Below are 18,651 nucleotides of genomic sequence, written 5' to 3' on the forward strand. Positions count from 1 at the left end.
GAGGCGTGGCTCCAACCAGTCCCAGACAGACCATCAGGTTCTCATGCCAATTGATTGTGCTGGAAGCCCCTGTCGTGCTGCTTGAATGCCCCCTTCTTCATTGAATGTGTCTTAACATGGACGAACATCGCTTGAACGTCTCTCCTCTCTCGTATGTGCTAAATGTTCTTATCGGAGTGGCAGCCAGTAGATCAAGCCGACAGCATCAACCATTTTCCAGCTGCTGTTCTGTCTGTCGTGTATGTGCCTCTTTTTTCTGTGCATTTCTGTCCTCTTTTTGATACAGGACTGACCTCTTCGTTTAAAAGCAAAACGCAAACTTGCCTTATCACCTAACTGAAAACCATCCATCTTCCATTTGTGTCTTTGTCCGCAATTTTTTTTTGTACGTAAAGTATTATGGCCACACTGATAACATGATTGGTTTCAAAGTTAAAACAGAGTTTGAACTATAATGCCCTAATCATAGTGAATATTATCTTTTATCTAGTTAATCAAGGCAACTGGACTTCTTGGCTTTTCCATGAAGAGTCCAGTTGACTTACTGATTTAAGAATTTAATGTCAAATATTCCACGTGGACCGATACCAGCAATTCCCTAACGACCTACTGTATAAAATCATACATCATATTGTTCGGTAAAAGGGTAGTTGGAAATTTATGGGGAGAAAAGCCTATAAACTGTCCAAAATGTATTACGGGCTATTTATACTAAAACAATGGACTATAAATAAACTAAATTATGGTGTATATCCTCATCTTGAGGTATGGAGGCAAAGATGCTAACTCCTTGTTGCAAAATTCTTTATATGTATTTCACTTGTGAAATTGTGACTTTTATGAGAATTTTCGAAAGCACGACTAAAATTGCGGCTATTTAGGCAGCTAGCCTTTTGTCACTCATTTTTCAAGCAATATTTGAACCTTTTTTAATTGTTCACTACTGTACGTCTTTGTAGAACATGGAGTTCTTTTATAGTGGAAAATTGTAACAAATTTAGGTGTGGATCTTATAAAACTCATCAAGATGTATATTCCAATCATACCAAGATAGTTATTGGCCCGCCCCTCTTAGCAGAGTCTGTGACTTGTGCTTTAATGCGGGTGTATTTTTTAAATCTACCCCAAAATGAAGAATGGCAATGAATTTTGACAAGGGGTTATGTTGAACGGAATTATCGATAAACTTTCAGCAAAGCAATTTAAGTCGACCAATAGAAATAATATGAAAATAAGGCAAATTATAGGACGTTCCCCTTCATGGTTATGTACTTTGAAGTCACTTCTTTGTATGCAAGAATGAAAACCAAACATAATAATGGGTTTGTCCTCAATGTTTTTGTTAACTGTGACTCACTTCCTGGTTTGCGGTCCTATTTGCACATGCCATTACACAAGAATGTCCACATCTATATACGTATATTGGGGCATTAATTATTCACATGTTGTCACTCATTTCTTCATTTATTCCCATGTGAGTGACCACTAAATTTCCAAAGTGTTTATAGTATTGACTTTTTTCCCCCTGGCAACTGTTTGCACCACATTTAAGTCTAGTTGTAAGCAATATTTCACAAAGTTAACACATGAATCAGTATTATAGTGGAGGAAGTGTACAAATGTGAATTGTGAGTTCGTAACATTTCAGGGGGGACAGCATGAAAAAAAAGGTTTGCTTACATCATTGCTTTCTTGTAACATTTTATTTCTTGCACTTGAAATTGTCACTCCATTCTGTGCTTGGAACATATTTGCTTGTAATCAGCTGTCATTATTCTACTGGCATTGGAAAAATGGCATATGAGGTATGAAATTGCAACTTAAAAATGACAACTTTTGCCTAAACCTTTTCATTATCAGTGTGGCTTTAATACTCTTCTTTACCAGTGTGGTTTCAAGGATGAATTGTCAGGAGCTGTCATTTTTGCAATGTACTGCACATTGCTGATTTTTGGAGTTCAGCTACCTTTTATCCAAGATAAAAATACTTGGTCAGGTGTAACATTACTTCCAATTCTCAAGAGGCCATATTTTGCCACACGCATTGTTCGCCAAAATTTGAGCTGTAGTTATTTTCAGAATTTGAAAGCAATTCAGCAAATGAAAATGTCACAAAAAATCCTGAAATAATTATCTTGAATGATGCACAAGTTAATAGATGTCATCTGCAATGATAATTTAATTATGTGGAATGTATTTAAACAGTAACCACCTGCTTTTCTTACTGTGAATAGTGAAAACATGTTAAAAATGGCCTTGTTAAGGGAATTCAAGTCTCGTTAAAATACCAGTATGCCTTGCTGGTGTCTTAAAGGGGACCTTGTCAAATTCCCAATTTCCCCTCTTTCATGCATGCATAAGATAACCCCCCGCCCCCCAAAAAAGTGTTTTCTGGTTGAAGTATGATTTGATTGCAATCGCATTTGTTTAAAACAAAAAAAAACGCTGCCACAAAGCTAATTTTTTTGTGCTTCCTCACGCCCACCTGCTTACAGCCAATTAGAGCAAAGAGTTTAAAGTGAAATATTATCTATTCAAACCAGATATTCATAAAAATCCACCTGTTTACAGAGACAAGGAAAAGCACCAACTAAAATAGGCGAAAACAAGATGCTGGTCATTTCAGTGTAAATTTGTTCTGCAAACCTGATAAAATTACATCAAGTTTTTTTTATTGTATGAATCATTAAAAAAATAAATAATAATAATGCAAGGTCACCTTTCAAGGGTATAACTGACATCACAAAATGATGTGATAGCAAGCGTTTTTGTGTGAAATTCACTATCCAATAATTTTAGCAACCATCTTTCACATGTCAATTGACTATTATTTTTCCCTTTAAGGAATACCACAAAAATCTGGTGAGGGTCTGTTTGAATAAAAGTAAAGTAAAATAAATTATTATTAACATGCTAATTTGCTATTGCGCCACCTTGGTTGGGAATCAATTTCTTTAATTTCATCCACACTCCAACAACAGACCAAATTTAGTTTTCTGTTGTTGATCATTTCTGCTGGTTACAGAAATGATAACCTGTTTGAATACACTCCTGGACCAATCTTATTATTATTAGCTTATGTATAGCTTTTTTTTAAGGCAAAAAAAAAACTTTTCACTTAAATGTTTTGTGTTTGTGTCGTTGCTGTACGTTAATGTGATCGGGGATAACAATCCCCCTCCCCACCCCGCCATTGCATACACTAGTGAGAAATTTTTCATGCAGTTACTATATACCAACTGACTTAAGCAAGACGTCATCGCTACTGTAATTTTGCAACATGGCCAATGCAGGAGACAAAAGAATGAATATGGAAAGACAGAAAAAGCAGATTTTATTCATGTCACGTGTGTTTTCTAAGCCAGTCAGTGCACCAAAGAAAGGAATGAAGCAGACCCTAGTTGACTTTTGCAGATGTGGTAATAACACCGGTTTGACCTGTGTTCAAGAATATATATATTTGAAACTGGATTTTTGCTCTTTATTTTTTTGGCTAAATAGTTCCATGTTTGATGAGCTATATCTGATGTATAATGTTTCCCCCACCCCAAATTAGTTTAGCGACTGGAGTTAGTCATCACTACATTCCTGTGGCATAATTTAGTGGTGGCGTGTAGATGCGTCTTTTAATATCTTTGGTCTAGTCAAGGTATTTGTGGTGTTGAATCTGAAATGATAAATGTCCTTTTAAAAGTTTGCGGAGAAATGTTATTATGATTAGAATCTCTTAGATTTAGCTCCTAGGTTTACTTTTTGGTGCGTTGTATTTTGACGGGCAGTGCTGTGTAATAATAGCTGGATGCAATCTCACTCTTTGACACCGCTGCACAAGTGTAATCTGGTGCTTTCATGTGGTGACACTACATTTTACATTTTAGGCGTGAATGCAACATGAACCACAATCTGCCACTCCTCATTATATAGAGAAGTATATTTATTTAAAGACTTGGCTTGAAATGAAAGAAGCTGTGTGATTGTACTGTCCAGAAGGATTTCTCAAACTCTTTATCTAATCTGTATGAAGAGGGATATTGTGACAACTTCGTTTTTTTAAAATATATTTCTGATTGTGATAAATCAAATTATATTCTCTCCATAACAGATCTAGGTTGTTATTCTCTTGTCTTTTTTTTTCTACATGAATGTTTCACATGAGCCAATAATGCTGGTTGTCTTATATGCTTCAATGACTATATTTCTACAAAGTGTGTGTGTGTACAAAAATGATGTGTATAATGTACATAGAAGTCACTGAAATGCCTTCTCATTCAATATGTGCTGCCTGTTCCTCCTACCATGTTTCCGTTATGTGGTGGTGACATTTTCATGCATTCAAAGGATTAAACGCCGGTTTTTAAATCATCGTTATGCCTCAATTTCATGTAAGATGGCCAAATAAGCAAGGAACCTGCAAGAATTGTTGATGCAACATTCCCGAATCTTTCCTCTTAATAAGTGAAATATACCATTAGAAAATCGTTCATCCTAAAATTCCGGAAGAACAGTCCAAATATATCACTCCGAATTACCCCAAAAAAGACAACAACAAATGTCTAGTAGCAATAATGTATTTTTTTAAAGCTGTTAAATCATTTAAAAAAATTACAAAATGGATTTTTCTTGAACAAAGAAGCTGTCTCATTTAAAAATTTGACTTTTCAAAATAGCTCTAAAACAGAAAACCTTGATTTCTTATTGTATTTTTGTTGAATATTTCATGTAAGTAGTATAAGTTGTTTCCTCAATCTTATCGTTATTTACTAACATCTGCGAGGCAAACTTTTTCTTCAGTCGCCATGATTTACAATAGGCTTTTTTGATGATTCGATGATGATAAAGCCTATGTCTGAACAGAGGTGAAAACTTCCCATCTGTTAGGAGCCCTAATTTCTCGAAATGTTTGCAAACCCCTGTTGTTTTAGAACATCTGATTGGATGCATCTACATGACTTCTTCATCCACTAAAATGTTGCCAGTGATTTTAAACTCAAGGGCTTTCCAGTTGAACACATTCCCTGGGGTGACGAATAAGTTTTTCATATAGTGGTGGATCTCAGGGGGCGAGAGGACGTAGTCCCACGCGTGCACTCGAGAGATCATACCGACGAAGGACTGAGTGGCGTCGAAACCTCCCCCGTAATTGTCCTGCTCCTGCCCCAGGATGGTGATGGTCTCGCCGCTGATGGGCTGCCCCGAGTGGATAAACCTCTTGACAGTGGGCCGGCCGTCCACCCACAGCTGGGCGATGCCGTTTTCAGATTCCCATGTGGAGCACATGGAGTGCCAGGAGTTGGGAGGAAAAGATAGAGACAGGAACTCTGTGCCACCGTCTCGAGCGTACATACTGATTACGTCGCCCGTGTTGGTCTTGAAGAGCACGAAGTCATTGCTAAAGCGTGACGTGGCCAAAGAGAAGAGGCCGTAGTTCCTGGTAAGGTCTGTGAAGAATCTGAGGATAGAGATAAGATGGTGGGAACTAAGTACTTTTTTTTTTTTTCAAGCCTTTCAGGGACAGTGGACTTCGGTTCAAACGTTAACACTAGCTCAATGTATTATGTATTGACTGTCAGGCCAGGTGACAGAATGTGTTGCAGCAATTTAGAGGGTTCAACCGGCCTAATGTGCAGGTTTTTTTTTGCATGTGGGAAGAAACTGGAGTACCTGGAGAAAACTCACGCAAGCCCGGGAAGAGCAGGCAAATTCCAGCCAGGAAGGCCAGAACCCACCTGTGATTGAGGACTGGTTTGGAGGCCCCAGATTTACAGTGTTCAACCAGCCAACCATGCATGATTTTCAGATGTGGGAGGAATGTATCCGGAGAAAACCGATGAGGAGAACATACAAAGACCACACTGGAATGCCGGAATTGGGGGCCTGAACTTTTGATCTGAGAGCAGTGAGGCTGCTCCTCAATTAATTCGTTTTATGTCAAATTAATTATGGATTTTCTGTTAGTGCTAATTGCAAAAGATGTGCAGGCAACACTAATATACTGCAAATGGATATCAGATGGGGGGATTTTTAAAAAATCATATAATTCATTATTTGTGCATTAAAGCGTTAAATGTAAATTATGTTTAGAGTCAGAACCCTGGTTACCTGAGACAAACTGTCAAGGCATTAAAGGATGTTTTGGATGTGATCAGTTTCACATGATCTGTGTTGGTCTCCTTTGGGAACACAAAGACTTTGCCAGAAAGATCTGCACAGAAACATCAGTGAGGATCAATACAGGCATTATAAAGGAGTTTTTTTTGTAAGGTTTGTTTGAAGCTCACTTTCTCTCAAAACCTTCCTACCTTGGGTTTCTGCGTGACATGATGCAAGCATTACCATGACAACCAAGAATTTCTCCATCTGTAAGGAAGTTAGTGTTGCATCACTGTCCTACACATTTGCAAGAAATGTGCTCAATATTTCCACATATGGTGACCAAATAGGAATATTGTCATTGAAAATGAGAAAACATGAGCTCCCTGGTGGAGGAGCATGTCTTACCTTGTCTTCACTGTGCAGCTTTGAGGAGATAAATGAGCCACCTTTTGTTGGTATTTATGTATGACATGTTTGTTTTTGTCGTTAGACTTTGTACTCTTGAACTTTTGAGTTAACAAAAGTGGGATTTTTTTTTAATTGTGCAACTTTAAAGAAGCTGGGTGGTTGCCACATTAAGAGCCGTGGTCAACAAAACACTTTGTATTATTGAACCTTCTAGTGTTCATACGTAATATGTAAATCGACAAGAGACACAATTTGTGCAATTTCTCAGTTTACTACAGCAAATGGAATGACAACTTATTGTCAAAAGGTCAATGTCATCTTATATAGGCCAAAATGATATGGATTATATGTAACGTGTAGAACTAGTAGCTTGATGGGTAAAGGGTGAGTTTTATTTGTTGCTGTTAATGTGGCAACACTCCGTATTTGAACACATTGACCATTACAACTTCAATTCACAGAGAATTTGCACTTTGTATATTACTGTGTATTATTGTAAATTTCTGACATAACCAACATAAAAAGATAGACTACTCTGATTGTTGTGACTTTCTACAGTGAAAAAGCAATTTACCAAGAATAGAGTTCATAATACAAAAATGAGAACATTTCTTAAGCACAACAACAACAACAACAATAATACTAATACTAATAATAATACATCTTTGATTATTAAGTAAAATAATCTATGAAATGTCAGAAAACACGGTTTCACACGATCTAACATATGCATTTAAAAGTAAACTTGAGCAAAGTACAGCACGTACATTCCGAAACTACAGTCGCGCAAACGGTGACGTATTATTTGCGCGACCGCGAGTTGAATCAGGATTCAACTAAGCTCGCTGGTAGGTAACATCAAGTACGTATACAAGCTTAGGTAAATTGGATTTTTAACGAGTACATCTATGATATAGAAATCGCCAGCGGAGGTACGCTTAAGTATTGTGTCTTATTACTAAGGCACCTTTAAAATAAACTTTTATCCGGTTGACGCTAGCATAGCCAGCTAGCCATGACGTGCTAAATAGAGAGCTAGGATCCATTTGTTGAAATCATATGTACTCGGCCCAGTCAAATGAAGCATAAACTTCAAAAACATACATTTCAGCCTGAAATATAATGGATTTTCTTTGATGAATTAACACGGGCATGTTTTATAGTCTCATTTATTTTTACAGATCTTTCAAAAGTTTATGTACACTGAGGGCAGTTGGATTCCAATTTACTACAACTCAATTGGACTAAACTGTATGTGTTGAATGAAGTGAAATGTAAAATGGCCCATGATAACATTCTTCAGCATCGTGTTTGAAGATTTGAATTAAATCCCTTTATCGTAATTATACAAGTGCAATGAGATTTAAAGCTTCACCAATAAAGTGCACACTTAAATGAGTAGTCATAAAAAGATCGACATACAATAAAAATGAAGTGAGATCAAAAAGTGACTAAAGTAGTTAACCAGCATGTGAGGTAGCTATGGTGTTTTAGTGCAAATCATGAAAGCCAAAAGCCCACAATGTTTGTGCGGATTTCCCCAGAGAAATTTACCCGTTGGAATTTGAAAGGTAATGAGGAAGTGATTTGTAGTTTGTAACTTGGTATACACAATTAGGAGGATATATTTGACATCCAACAATATGCACGGATGTAGCAAAGCCCCTCTACTAATGCCCTGTTCTGTTCTTGTCGTGTCATGACAGATTTTAAGCTGCGCACGGGCGATGGGGGACGTGAAGACCCCAGACTTTGACGATTTGCTGGCAGCGTTTGATATTCCTGACATTGATGCCATCCAGTCGAGTCCAGAAGAGGATGGGATGTCTACTAATGAAAGAAAAAGTTCATCCCCCCCAGTCTTGCCCACCTCGCACACTGACCCTCCTGCTGTCAGTGTCATAGTGATGAACACTCTGCGACCCTGTGAAAATGACGATGGTGAAAAACACAGCCTAACAAACACTAGTTTTGACGCACAGATTGAAAGCACCACCCCCACTGCCCAGATTCCTAATGGTTTCAATAGGTCTGATGGGAGTGACCAGCAAGGATCTAGTGCAACACCATGGCAGAAACAATCACCGCTGAGGTTGAACACTGATGATGAAGAGAATGTAAACAGTTTGAAGCCTGTTGCGCCAATGGAGTCTACTCAGTTATCCAATCCTTCCTCCCCGCAGTCTACCTCACCTCTGAAGGAAGAAGCACACCTAGTCCCTCAGGCACCATCTTCCCCTTTATCGCACAACGGTGGGGTTTGCAAAAACAATACCGTGCACTTGGATGAGGACGACTCAGAACCAGACTTGGGAAGCCCGCTGGTAATCCACGAAAGCCCAGAATTCATCATGCCGTCGCCTCCAAAGTTGCAACCCAGTGTCAGACATCAACCCGATTTGTCCGTCTCCCCTGAGACCACCCCGTGCGGTAGTCCGAATTCTTCGAGCAACGCATCTCTTGAAATGTTGACTGAACTGGAGGGGAAACGTGTTTCGTTTTCTGCTCCTCAGCCACCTGTTCCACAGAACTGTCACCTGGCCCCAGTGCAAAAGGAGAAATACCCAGAGCATGTGATCGACGACAGGGACTCGCCTGAGAGTCCGCCGCCCAGTGAGATGGGACTTGCAATTACCAAGGCGAACCCTGAATCAGAAAAGGAGACGACAGACAACGAGCCAAGACAAGATGACAAGCCAAGTCCTAGTGAAAAGACTACAGGAGATGGTCAAACGGTAATTGAAACGTCACCTTCTGACAATGTGTCTACTGAGAGTGCTCCTTCTGAATTGTTGCCTCTCAAAGTTAAAATCAAGGTGCCCTCTCGGAGCTTTAACAAGACGACACTTAAAGGTGCTCCAAAAGGCAATTCTAAAAGCGTGGATTCCATCAAATCTGCCCCACAGTCTCATAATCCAAGATCCAAGAAAGGGGGTTCTCAAAAGTCTCTTGCAGGGCTTTCAGAAATGACGGTCAAAGAAAAACGCCCAGTGGCCATCAAACGCAAAGCCTCCCCCACAGTTGGCAGTGTTGTCAAAAGCACAACTCTTCCTTCCATGACAGCCTCAACTACGGCAAGCGGCGGCGTCAACCTGCGCTGCTTGGGTCAAAAGACTCTCCAGAGTTCTCCGCAGGGAAATAGCCGACCCGCCTCCATAGTCAACAGCAGCGGGGCCATCATATCCAAGAGCCAAACCAACCTGGTGGAAAGTTTCAATAAGATTCTCACCAATAAGAACCTGCTGCCTAGCTATAAACCCGACTTGAGCTCCCCACCTCCTGCTGAGTGGGGCCTTCCTTTGCCCGCCCAGGTAAATCTGACCATCTCTACTACCTCATGACTAATAGCATAACAAGTTCAAAATGAACTACGACCACACTGGCTAACTCAGAACCTACAGCCAAAAATAATGTAATTAATCAGCCTCAAAACCCCAAAAATTGAAATAGTGCCCCAACATGTGTAAAATATTAACATATGTTACTGCGTACGTTGGGTAATGTAACATTTTTAGTTCTCTGTTTGATTACACAGCCAGAGGAAAAAAATATATATCAGGGTCAGAGGATCTAAGCGTTTATGAATATGGTCCGCTTAAAAAAAAAATAATCTTCAGACTTGGTTTTTGTTGTTTTCTTTTTAACTGGTAGTTAGTATACAAAGACGGCAATCATTGTATATTAATATAATGCTGTCGGGTGCAAAAAAAAAGTATTTTAGTCCACACTATATTTAATTTTATTTGTTATAAGTGGTTAGTGTGATAATTTACCTTAGCCGGACTGTAATAAACCACTTGCAAACCATCAACATTGCACTCTTTTTGAAGGAATGCTCAAAAAAATAGTTGAAACACATAAATCAAGGTATTTTTGTAATAGTGCTACTAATATATTCAATTTATTATTTTTGGAACATTATCAAGCCAAATAGATTAGCATTTGCCAACAAATAACTAACCCTAACCCGTTTTTGTTTGTTTCTGAAAAGCAAACAACTCAGGTTTGGCCTACTTTAAGTAGGTAATTATTAGTCCGCATTTGTGATGGATACAAAATGGGTTCTGTACATGATGTTTCTGATTTGATCTTTTTTTGCAGGGTTATCGTTGTCTGGAGTGCGGCGACGCTTTTGCCCTGGAGCAAAGTCTGGCCCGTCACTACGACCGGCGTTCGCTGCGCATCGAGGTGACGTGCAACCACTGCGCCAAGCGACTGGCTTTCTACAACAAGTGCAGCCTGCTGTTGCACGCCCGGGAGCACAAGGAGCGAGGCCTGATCATGCAGTGCTCGCACCTTGTCATGAAACCTGTGTCCTTGGAGCAGATGATAAGCCAAAATGAACCCACAGGTCAGTGACCAACAATTTCCGAAACCACAATATCGGACCTCATCAATGTTCAGAGAATACCATTCCATTAAGAACGGCTGCACGTTGCTGAAAGTAATGAAAGTTAAACAATGAATTCACTTGCCGTTATTTTCCTAGGTTTTAATAGATTGTAAAGTTCAGGTTAACCAATATATTGGAGGTCATTGTGTATGAATTAAGTGGTCAAATGACCCTACTGTCATATTTTAGGGCAGGCCGCCACCCTCCAAACCAAAGGACAGCATCAAGCATCCCCTCGCATGAAATTAGAAGCCGTGCAGCACGTCGGAAATAAATGTCCAGAATGTCAGGTTCAGTTCAGCAGCAAAACGGAAGTGATCCAACATTTCCAAGAAATCAAACAAGCAGAAATCACAGTGAGTCGATCGGGTAATCTCCATTTTGTTACGCACAAGGTTTAACTTTGTTGTCTGTTTGTCTCTCCAGCCATGTAACGAATGCTCCCCTCCGATGCTCCTACCCAACGCTTGCAGTTCGGCAGCTCATCAGCGTATCCATCAAGGCAGCTCCCCGTGTGTCTGCCCCGAGTGTGGCGGCACAGCAAAGCGGCCGGTCTTTCAAGCACATCTGGATCATGCTTGTTTGCACTTTTCGAGGCGCATTGGCTACAGGTATGTTATCTGCCCTGGTTTGCTCATTCCGATACTATAATTTTTGGACTATAAGCTGCAGAGCTGCCAACTTCTCTGGAGTTTCCGGAGTTTACTCCGGGACAAGTAACGCGGACTCCGAGACTCCTGACAACCTCGCTTAATTCGGGAAATCCCAAGAATTGTCACTTAAATGTTTTTTTAAGTAACCATTTCCGAGAAGTACCACATTTCCAATTTAAATGCCTGGAAAGTCACACCATCGCTACGGCTTCCTCCATCTCAATTAGGCATTTCATTCAACTTCATTTTAAACCGGATGTATTCGGTAACACGAGTGCATTGTGAATCATTCGAGTTACAAGTTCTGACGAATGATTCGCCTTGTGCTACTTCAGCATGGCAATCGATTGCATAGGTAGCCTTGATCACTTTAACATTTTCCTTTTTAAGGGAAGTAAGTATTATTAAGGCTGACTAAACCACCAGTCTTTTTTTTTGAAACAAATCCTATCATTTTTGGGGTTGTTCTATAGGAAGTAGGAGTACACAGCAGTGGTAAGTCTTCAATATGCCTGCTCGGGATAATCGCAAAATGGATGGCAATTTGGATGGCAATTTGGATGAAACTTCTAAGAATAAACTCGGACACTCGCAGAAGTTTATTGGTTAGTATTCGATGATATATCCATGTTGAAGCCATCTCCAAAAGGACCGACATATTCACATTGCACAGCATGCAAGTGCGACTTCAGCGTGGCATGGAATTATTGACTGTAAAACGCACATAGTTGGGCCCAAACACAAAGATATATTTATTTTCATGATGCTGTACTTTTTCAATAGTTTGCAAAAACTCAATAGTTCAATTAATGTAAAAACATGATAATAACAGTTTGCTTTTATTTTTTTTTTAAAGTTTTTTAAAAATACATTTTTATTGATTTAGCACGAATCGCATCCGATGAAAACATAAAACTCCGGAAATGGGACAAGGGTACTCCTGAAATGGGTTCGACGGAGGTTGGCATCTCTTAATCTGCTACATTTTATCACCGCTTTGACCTGTGCGGCTTCTTGTCCAGTGTGCCTCATTTATGGAATTTTTACAGGCTGACAATGAGTTCCCTGTAGATATCCCTCACTACAATGTGGAAATATGCAGACTATAATTAAGTGGTGCTTTTATACAAACCAAAGAGCCGGGACATTATAAAAAATGTAACAGTACTACAAACTAAATGCAATGATACATTTGAAATAAAACATAGGTGTCAAAAGTTTAAGATGATATAAAGTACTATTTTAAGAAAAAAAATTCCATGATTTTAACAAATCTAAAAAATAATAACTGGGACAAGGCCATTTTCACTACGGTGAGGAATTCCTTTGTTTTTTATACAACAATCTGCAAATGTCTGCCGGGGACCAAAGATACATGTTTCTCGAGAAATCGGAATTTTGGCCCATTCTTATTGTCTAATATAGCCCTTAATTGTCAACATTATTGGGCTTTCCTTAAGTGAAATGAACTGCAGGCTGGTCATAGATGATAACTTCAAGCTTTTTGTAATTTTTCCTTTGGAAGGATCTTTCTGATATTGCTCCTCCACCTTTCTGCCTAACCTTGGAGGAAACGCTTCTGAGAGACAGTAAACTGCCCCTCCGAGAAGCTTTAATTATCCTCAATCATGTTGCCAATGGCCCTATTTTGTGGTATAATTGGTTTTTCAGGACGATGGATGAGTGTTTAGCATAAATTATACTTTATAGACTGTTAGTTTAAAGCTAGTGGCAACCTTCAGATAACTTTTTGCATTTTTCTGTTTCGTGCTACAAATATTAGTGAGCATTGAGGAAGAACAAAGAGGGCAGATACTTGCTGGATAAAGGGCGCTGTGACGTCACAAGGCGCCCAATTTCAAAACCTAACCTATGCAGAATCATTTACAATCGTTGATCATTCAACACCAGCTGCTAAGCAAGCTTAGGTTCTATTGTTACTGTTTAGTCTTCACAGTCTGACCTTTTTTCTTTTTATGCAGTCTTGTTTTTGTTCATTGTGCAGATGCTCCAAATGTCTGGTGGTGTTTGGAGGGCTGAACTCAGTCAAGTCTCACATCCAACAGGCCCACTGCGATACCTTCCACAAGTGCCCCAGCTGTCCAATGGCTTTCAAATCGGCACCAAATGCCCAAAACCACATAAGCGCACGGCACCCCTCGTTAACCGATAGCCAGGCCATGTACGTTCCACCGAGACGGGTTCCACATTCATTCTGCAACGTGCTCTAACGCAGTTTTTCGATGTCCCGCAGGTTGATCTTTAAATGTGTGATGTGCGATACCGTTTTCACACACAAGTCCTTGCTATATGTCCACTTTGACACACATTTAACAAATCAGAAGGTTCCCGTGTATAAATGTCCTGAGTGCACCAAGATGTTTCCTCAGAGAAGTGTACTAATGGAGCATTTCAAAGTATGCACACGCTTCTTTCGCCCTAGTTATTAGGCACTGGCGTGAACCTCACTTCCTATATTGTTACCGTCTTATCCTTCAGAGCCACAAGTCATCCGAGCAAGAGTTAGACTGCGTTGCCTCTTCGGGTCCTCAGTCCACGTGCAAGTTGGAGAGTTCAGATGGGGAAGACGGCACGGAGGAAGTGAATGCCGAGGCAACTGTGGACAGCGCAGGTTGGAAATGTGTTCACTGCAACGAATGCTACTCTGTACCGGAAGAGTTCATCAGCCATATGGCAAAACAACATGGCAAGGTCATAAAGCTTGATTTTTGTATTTCGTAGTTGATTCCTAGCTGTCATACAGCATGTTTTTTCTTCATATTGTCATTTGTGCCCATTCAGATCTTAAAGAACTTCCCTTGTAACAAATGCGAGAGCTCCTTCTCCTCCGCATCTAGTCTGAGACGCCACGTCCGAGACAAGCACAAGTCCGGGACTCGCTTTCACTGCCAGTAAGTGGCGCTCTTCTGCCTAAGTCAGTGACCAAGTCACACATACTTTTGTAAGAAGGAAAGTCATTTTGTCATTTCAGAATTGGAGGCAATTTTACTAACCGTCGATTAAATTAGGAAAAAATCCACAAAAATAGTACCAAAACATGCAGTTTCTCTGTCATTTTACTTCTGAGACCAAATCTAAAAAATAATTGAAAAAAAATGTTTGAAAATATTTTCGGAAATACCAAATGGGTCTAGAGGCCACACAAACCAAAAACAAATTGAAATCTCAAATAAAACCATTTAATTGGAATTTAAATTATTGGGGGGGGGGGGGGGGGATTGCATTTGTTTAATTTGTATATATGTATTTATGTATATATACATATATATGTATATGTGTGTAATATATACGTATGTATATGTATGTATAGATATGTATATGTGTATATATATATATATACATATATATATATATATGTATATATAAACTATTCTTAAAATAGTCAGCATTGATTGAATCTCTCAATCTACCTTATTGTATGTTGTATACTTAAATTTAAAAGTAAATTTGTCTTGCTCAACAGTAACAGGTAAATTAATGAATAGCGTCCACTCCTGAGAAAAATATCTAACATTTTGAAGCCCAAATATCCTGATTCTGGAATGACCTGAGATGACGTGAAATGTTGTTGATCGCACTCGCATAAATTTGAACAGTGAACATTGCTTTTCAGGTTCAGTACGTGCAGCAAGAAAATGTTCAGCAGCAGAGCAATGTTGGACAAACACGTCCAGCTCCGACACGGTAGAGAAACCACAAGCCAGGAGGTAGCTTAAAGCCACTTCTCTTAGCACAACATGCAAAACGTTGACAACCTATCACCCTTTGAATATTCATAGCAGCTCGGCACAGACGAAGCCGACAGCTCCTCGGAACAAGACGGCGCTTTCCTGGCTCGCCCCAGACGGCGGGCGGCCGCCAAGACGGAGCGGGAAGAAGACTCGGCTCCCCCGAAAAAGTTACGAACGTCCTCCGCTCCCGCGCCTTACTCTCCCCCCGATTCTGGCTTTCGCTGCGCTCCCTGCGGCTTCACCACGGAGGACCGGCCCACGTTTCAGGCCCACATAAGCCTCCATCGAGGGGCGGCAGAAGATGGGGGGCAGCAGTGTACTCAATGCGGCGCCTGCTTCACTTCGAGCAACTCGCTGGCACGCCACCTCTTTATTACACACAAAGTTCGAGATGTGGTCACAGACCAACAACAGGCTCAAGCTGCAGGCCCTGCGACGTCCCCCGTTAACAACAACAAGAGCGATGAGAATTCTCTCGGCCGTCCCGTGTCCCCCTCCTCTCAAACTCAGGGAAAGGATGAGGAGGACGCATTGAGCTGCAAAGTGTGCGGAAAACATTTTGACAAGGCCACGGATCTGAACACGCACTTCCGAACTCACGGCATGGCTTTCATCAATGCGAGAAATACAGGAAAACCAACTTAGGGCGTGAGTAGACATCAAAATGTGCCTTATTATGATATTAAGAAGTTTTGTTTCAGCTCACGGGTGCCCGTGGTTGCACTTGAAAATCTTTCCAGCAAATCTGATTGGAGTTAGCTTTGTTAAAAAAATTAAAAAAAGTAGACAGCTTAGTAAACATCCCTCTTCTCATCCGCCGTTCAAAAACACTATTTAGAAAAATCCCTCAGGTTTAAGGTTTTGCCTTTGCAATTTAACCAAATATTGCACAAAAAGTTGTAAACTTAAAACAAGAAAAGAAGCCCTAAGCCTGTTTTAAGCCTTAATTTGTTGAACTCAGGATGTAAAATACAATGGATCTAACCTCCAATTTTGACTGGCTAACGTTCATGTCAAAATAAACGTAAACCCTTTAAAGCAGGGGTGGGCAAACCTCTCCTCGAGGGCCGTTGTGGGTGTAGGTTTTTCTTCCAAACGATCCAATACAGACAGTTTAACCAATGAGGTTTCTGCTGAAACAAAAAGCACCTGACTGCAACCCACTGATTGTACATCTAACATACCAGATTGGCGGCAAGTTTTGCTCATATGGGTTGGAATGAAAACCCGCACCCACTGCGGCCCTTGGTGGAATAGTTTGCCCACCCCTGCTTTAAAGCATAGGTGGCCTAACTGTCTGCGCTGTTTCAGTAGGGAGTAAAACCTGCACCCACTTGGCCCTCTCTGGAATCAGTTTGACACCTGTGCTTTAAAGGGTAAGTCACTATTTTTGCTAATTAACAAACACAATACACAAAAATGTTGCATCAACGTACTCGGCTGTCTCATTTTGGGTTACGTAGGCCACAACATTAACATTTGGTAAACAAGTGTTGCCTGTTACGCATATCTACGTAATTATTCATTAAAATCATTTTGGGATGATTTTTTTTTTTAAATAACCAAAATAGTTCATGTGGATGCCAGGCATCAATATAATAACATATTTTTTTGTAATTGAGCCTTTTTAATATACTTCTTTAATCAATGGATACATTTTGATGAAATTATAAAGTAGTAAATTGTCAATAAAACATAATGAAATTAAAATAAATAAAGAGAAATACTTTCTGGTTTTGGCCCCCAATAAAACAATGTGATTTAAAAAAAAATATATATATATATATATATTTGACTAAATTTGCCTGATGCTAGTGTTCATGCTCAGATTGGCTAACAAGCGCCGTTCATGGCATTAATCGCTTTACTACGGAAATGACACAACCCTAATTTAGTGTATATTCCAAAAATGTACCCCTTACAGAATATTATCTCATATCAAACACTTCTAGAGCCTATTATAAATTAATTAGCTGAAAACATTAACAAACGGTTCTTGTGCTGCGTGAGATCCAGAAACTGGAAATATAGGTCTGTTGAGACCCTAAACCTCACTTTTCATTCGAGTAATGTATTCCTTATTTTCATTTCATGCCCAGCAAATGCAAAATGAAGAAAAAGAAGTTAATGAAAAACAGTTTATGTGCAAGCTTCTTTAGTCTTTTAATCTGCTTCTTGTGATACCAAAAAAGCCAAAGAAATTAACATCCGACCTTAGACTTAAGTGGCCAACAATGAGTAGTGAACAATTAGCAATGTTTTGCGAGTTGCAGAATTGTGTATTGTTATTTTTCCTCATGAACGATGTATAAAAAAAAAAACTTTTCCTTTTGGTTTTTTGATGGGGCGACTGGAACTGATTAATTGCATTTCCATTCGTTTCTATGTGAAAGATGAGATGCATGAGCTAGAGTGAAAAAAAAGCATCATTAAACAAAAAATTAAAATCAATGGCACTTGCATATAGATGCCACCAGATGGTAGCTTGGAACTACCCTGTTAGAATTTATGTGCTCAGTTCACTCAAAATGTTCCCTTAACAAAATGCCAACATTTTTCCACATCTAGCAACATTGGGAAACCAATCAAGTTTTACTGTACCAATACAAAATGTTTTAATTGTTACAAATGTTAAAAAAAGTGAATGTATTTTTACTCCACAGTACAGGCGTAACAAAAATAGCTAAAAAAGAATATTCAAAGTGTACATTGGCAGTTCCACTTTCTCTATTTAGAAAAGACTACCTTTTGTTTATCTTAAGTTGAAGGTAAAACAGAAAGAAATCATCAAATTCAGTCAAATTGGATTCCCCATGATGCATCAGTGTTTGGTGTGTTCCACTTTGAATGGTCAGTTAAACCAGTGACATCTCAAACTGTCAAGTAATTATGTTGCTTATTTCTTTTCAATTATATTCCAAACTTTTGCTATGGGGTGTTTTTGTGTTCAAATAGCTGCATCTCTAACATTTTTTTTACTGTATAAAACTTGTAATTTAGTGGCAGTCAGCAAAGCTTATTTTTATATATTTGCTTCACACGCGCTAAAGTGCTATGTTTGTGGCAATTATTAGTATAGTGAGCCGTGTGTGCTTATGATTACAGTCTCAGGTGAGCAATCAATGCTTGAGCAAGGTTTCGATCAACATGCTTGAATGTTTATGGAGAAAAAAGAAATAAAAATGTGGCACATTGACACGCGATCCGTTTGTCATTTTTATTTTTTTCCCTTTAACATTTAACTACATTTGAAAGCCATGGTTCACACATCCCGCTTGCCTGCAGTTTTTTAGTTGTTCTCCAGTGGTCTTAGCAGGACTTAGCAGACAAGGAGGACCACCAGGGGCTTCAC

At 39.5% G+C, this 18,651-nt stretch overlaps 2 protein-coding genes across 4 annotated transcripts; one reads left to right on the forward strand and one right to left on the reverse strand.

Annotated features, from left to right (window-relative positions):
* Positions 1 to 4,552: 4,552 nt before the first annotated feature.
* Positions 4,553 to 6,565, reverse strand: LOC144072551 (C-reactive protein-like). The gene is made up of 4 exons (XM_077597631.1): positions 6,499 to 6,565; positions 6,300 to 6,357; positions 6,100 to 6,202; positions 4,553 to 5,449 (listed from the first exon to the last, which is right to left on the reverse strand). Exons 2-4 carry the CDS (start codon positions 6,355 to 6,357, stop codon positions 4,942 to 4,944), a joined length of 669 nt encoding a protein of 222 aa, XP_077453757.1. The 5' UTR covers positions 6,499 to 6,565; the 3' UTR covers positions 4,553 to 4,941.
* A 698-nt stretch (positions 6,566 to 7,263) lies between these two features.
* Positions 7,264 to 18,495, forward strand: LOC144072548 (zinc finger protein 687a-like). Of its 3 annotated transcripts, none has more exons than XM_077597625.1 (11): positions 7,264 to 7,349; positions 8,208 to 9,812; positions 10,603 to 10,852; positions 11,084 to 11,250; positions 11,321 to 11,505; positions 13,553 to 13,729; positions 13,802 to 13,964; positions 14,047 to 14,259; positions 14,350 to 14,459; positions 15,182 to 15,275; positions 15,348 to 18,495. In XM_077597625.1, the coding sequence occupies exons 2-11, from the start codon at positions 8,229 to 8,231 to the stop codon at positions 15,942 to 15,944; spliced, it is 3,540 nt and encodes a 1,179-aa protein (XP_077453751.1). In that variant the 5' UTR covers positions 7,264 to 7,349; positions 8,208 to 8,228; the 3' UTR covers positions 15,945 to 18,495. The 3 variants fall into 3 exon arrangements, with proteins under 3 accessions (XP_077453751.1, XP_077453753.1, XP_077453752.1); XM_077597627.1 differs by having other exon boundaries at positions 15,351 to 18,495; XM_077597626.1 differs by having other exon boundaries at positions 7,318 to 7,363.
* Positions 18,496 to 18,651: the final 156 nt, after the last annotated feature.

The sequence above is a fragment of the Stigmatopora argus genome, chromosome 4 (genome assembly GCF_051989625.1).
Source record: "Stigmatopora argus isolate UIUO_Sarg chromosome 4, RoL_Sarg_1.0, whole genome shotgun sequence".
Lineage (NCBI taxonomy): Eukaryota > Metazoa > Chordata > Actinopteri > Syngnathiformes > Syngnathidae > Stigmatopora > Stigmatopora argus.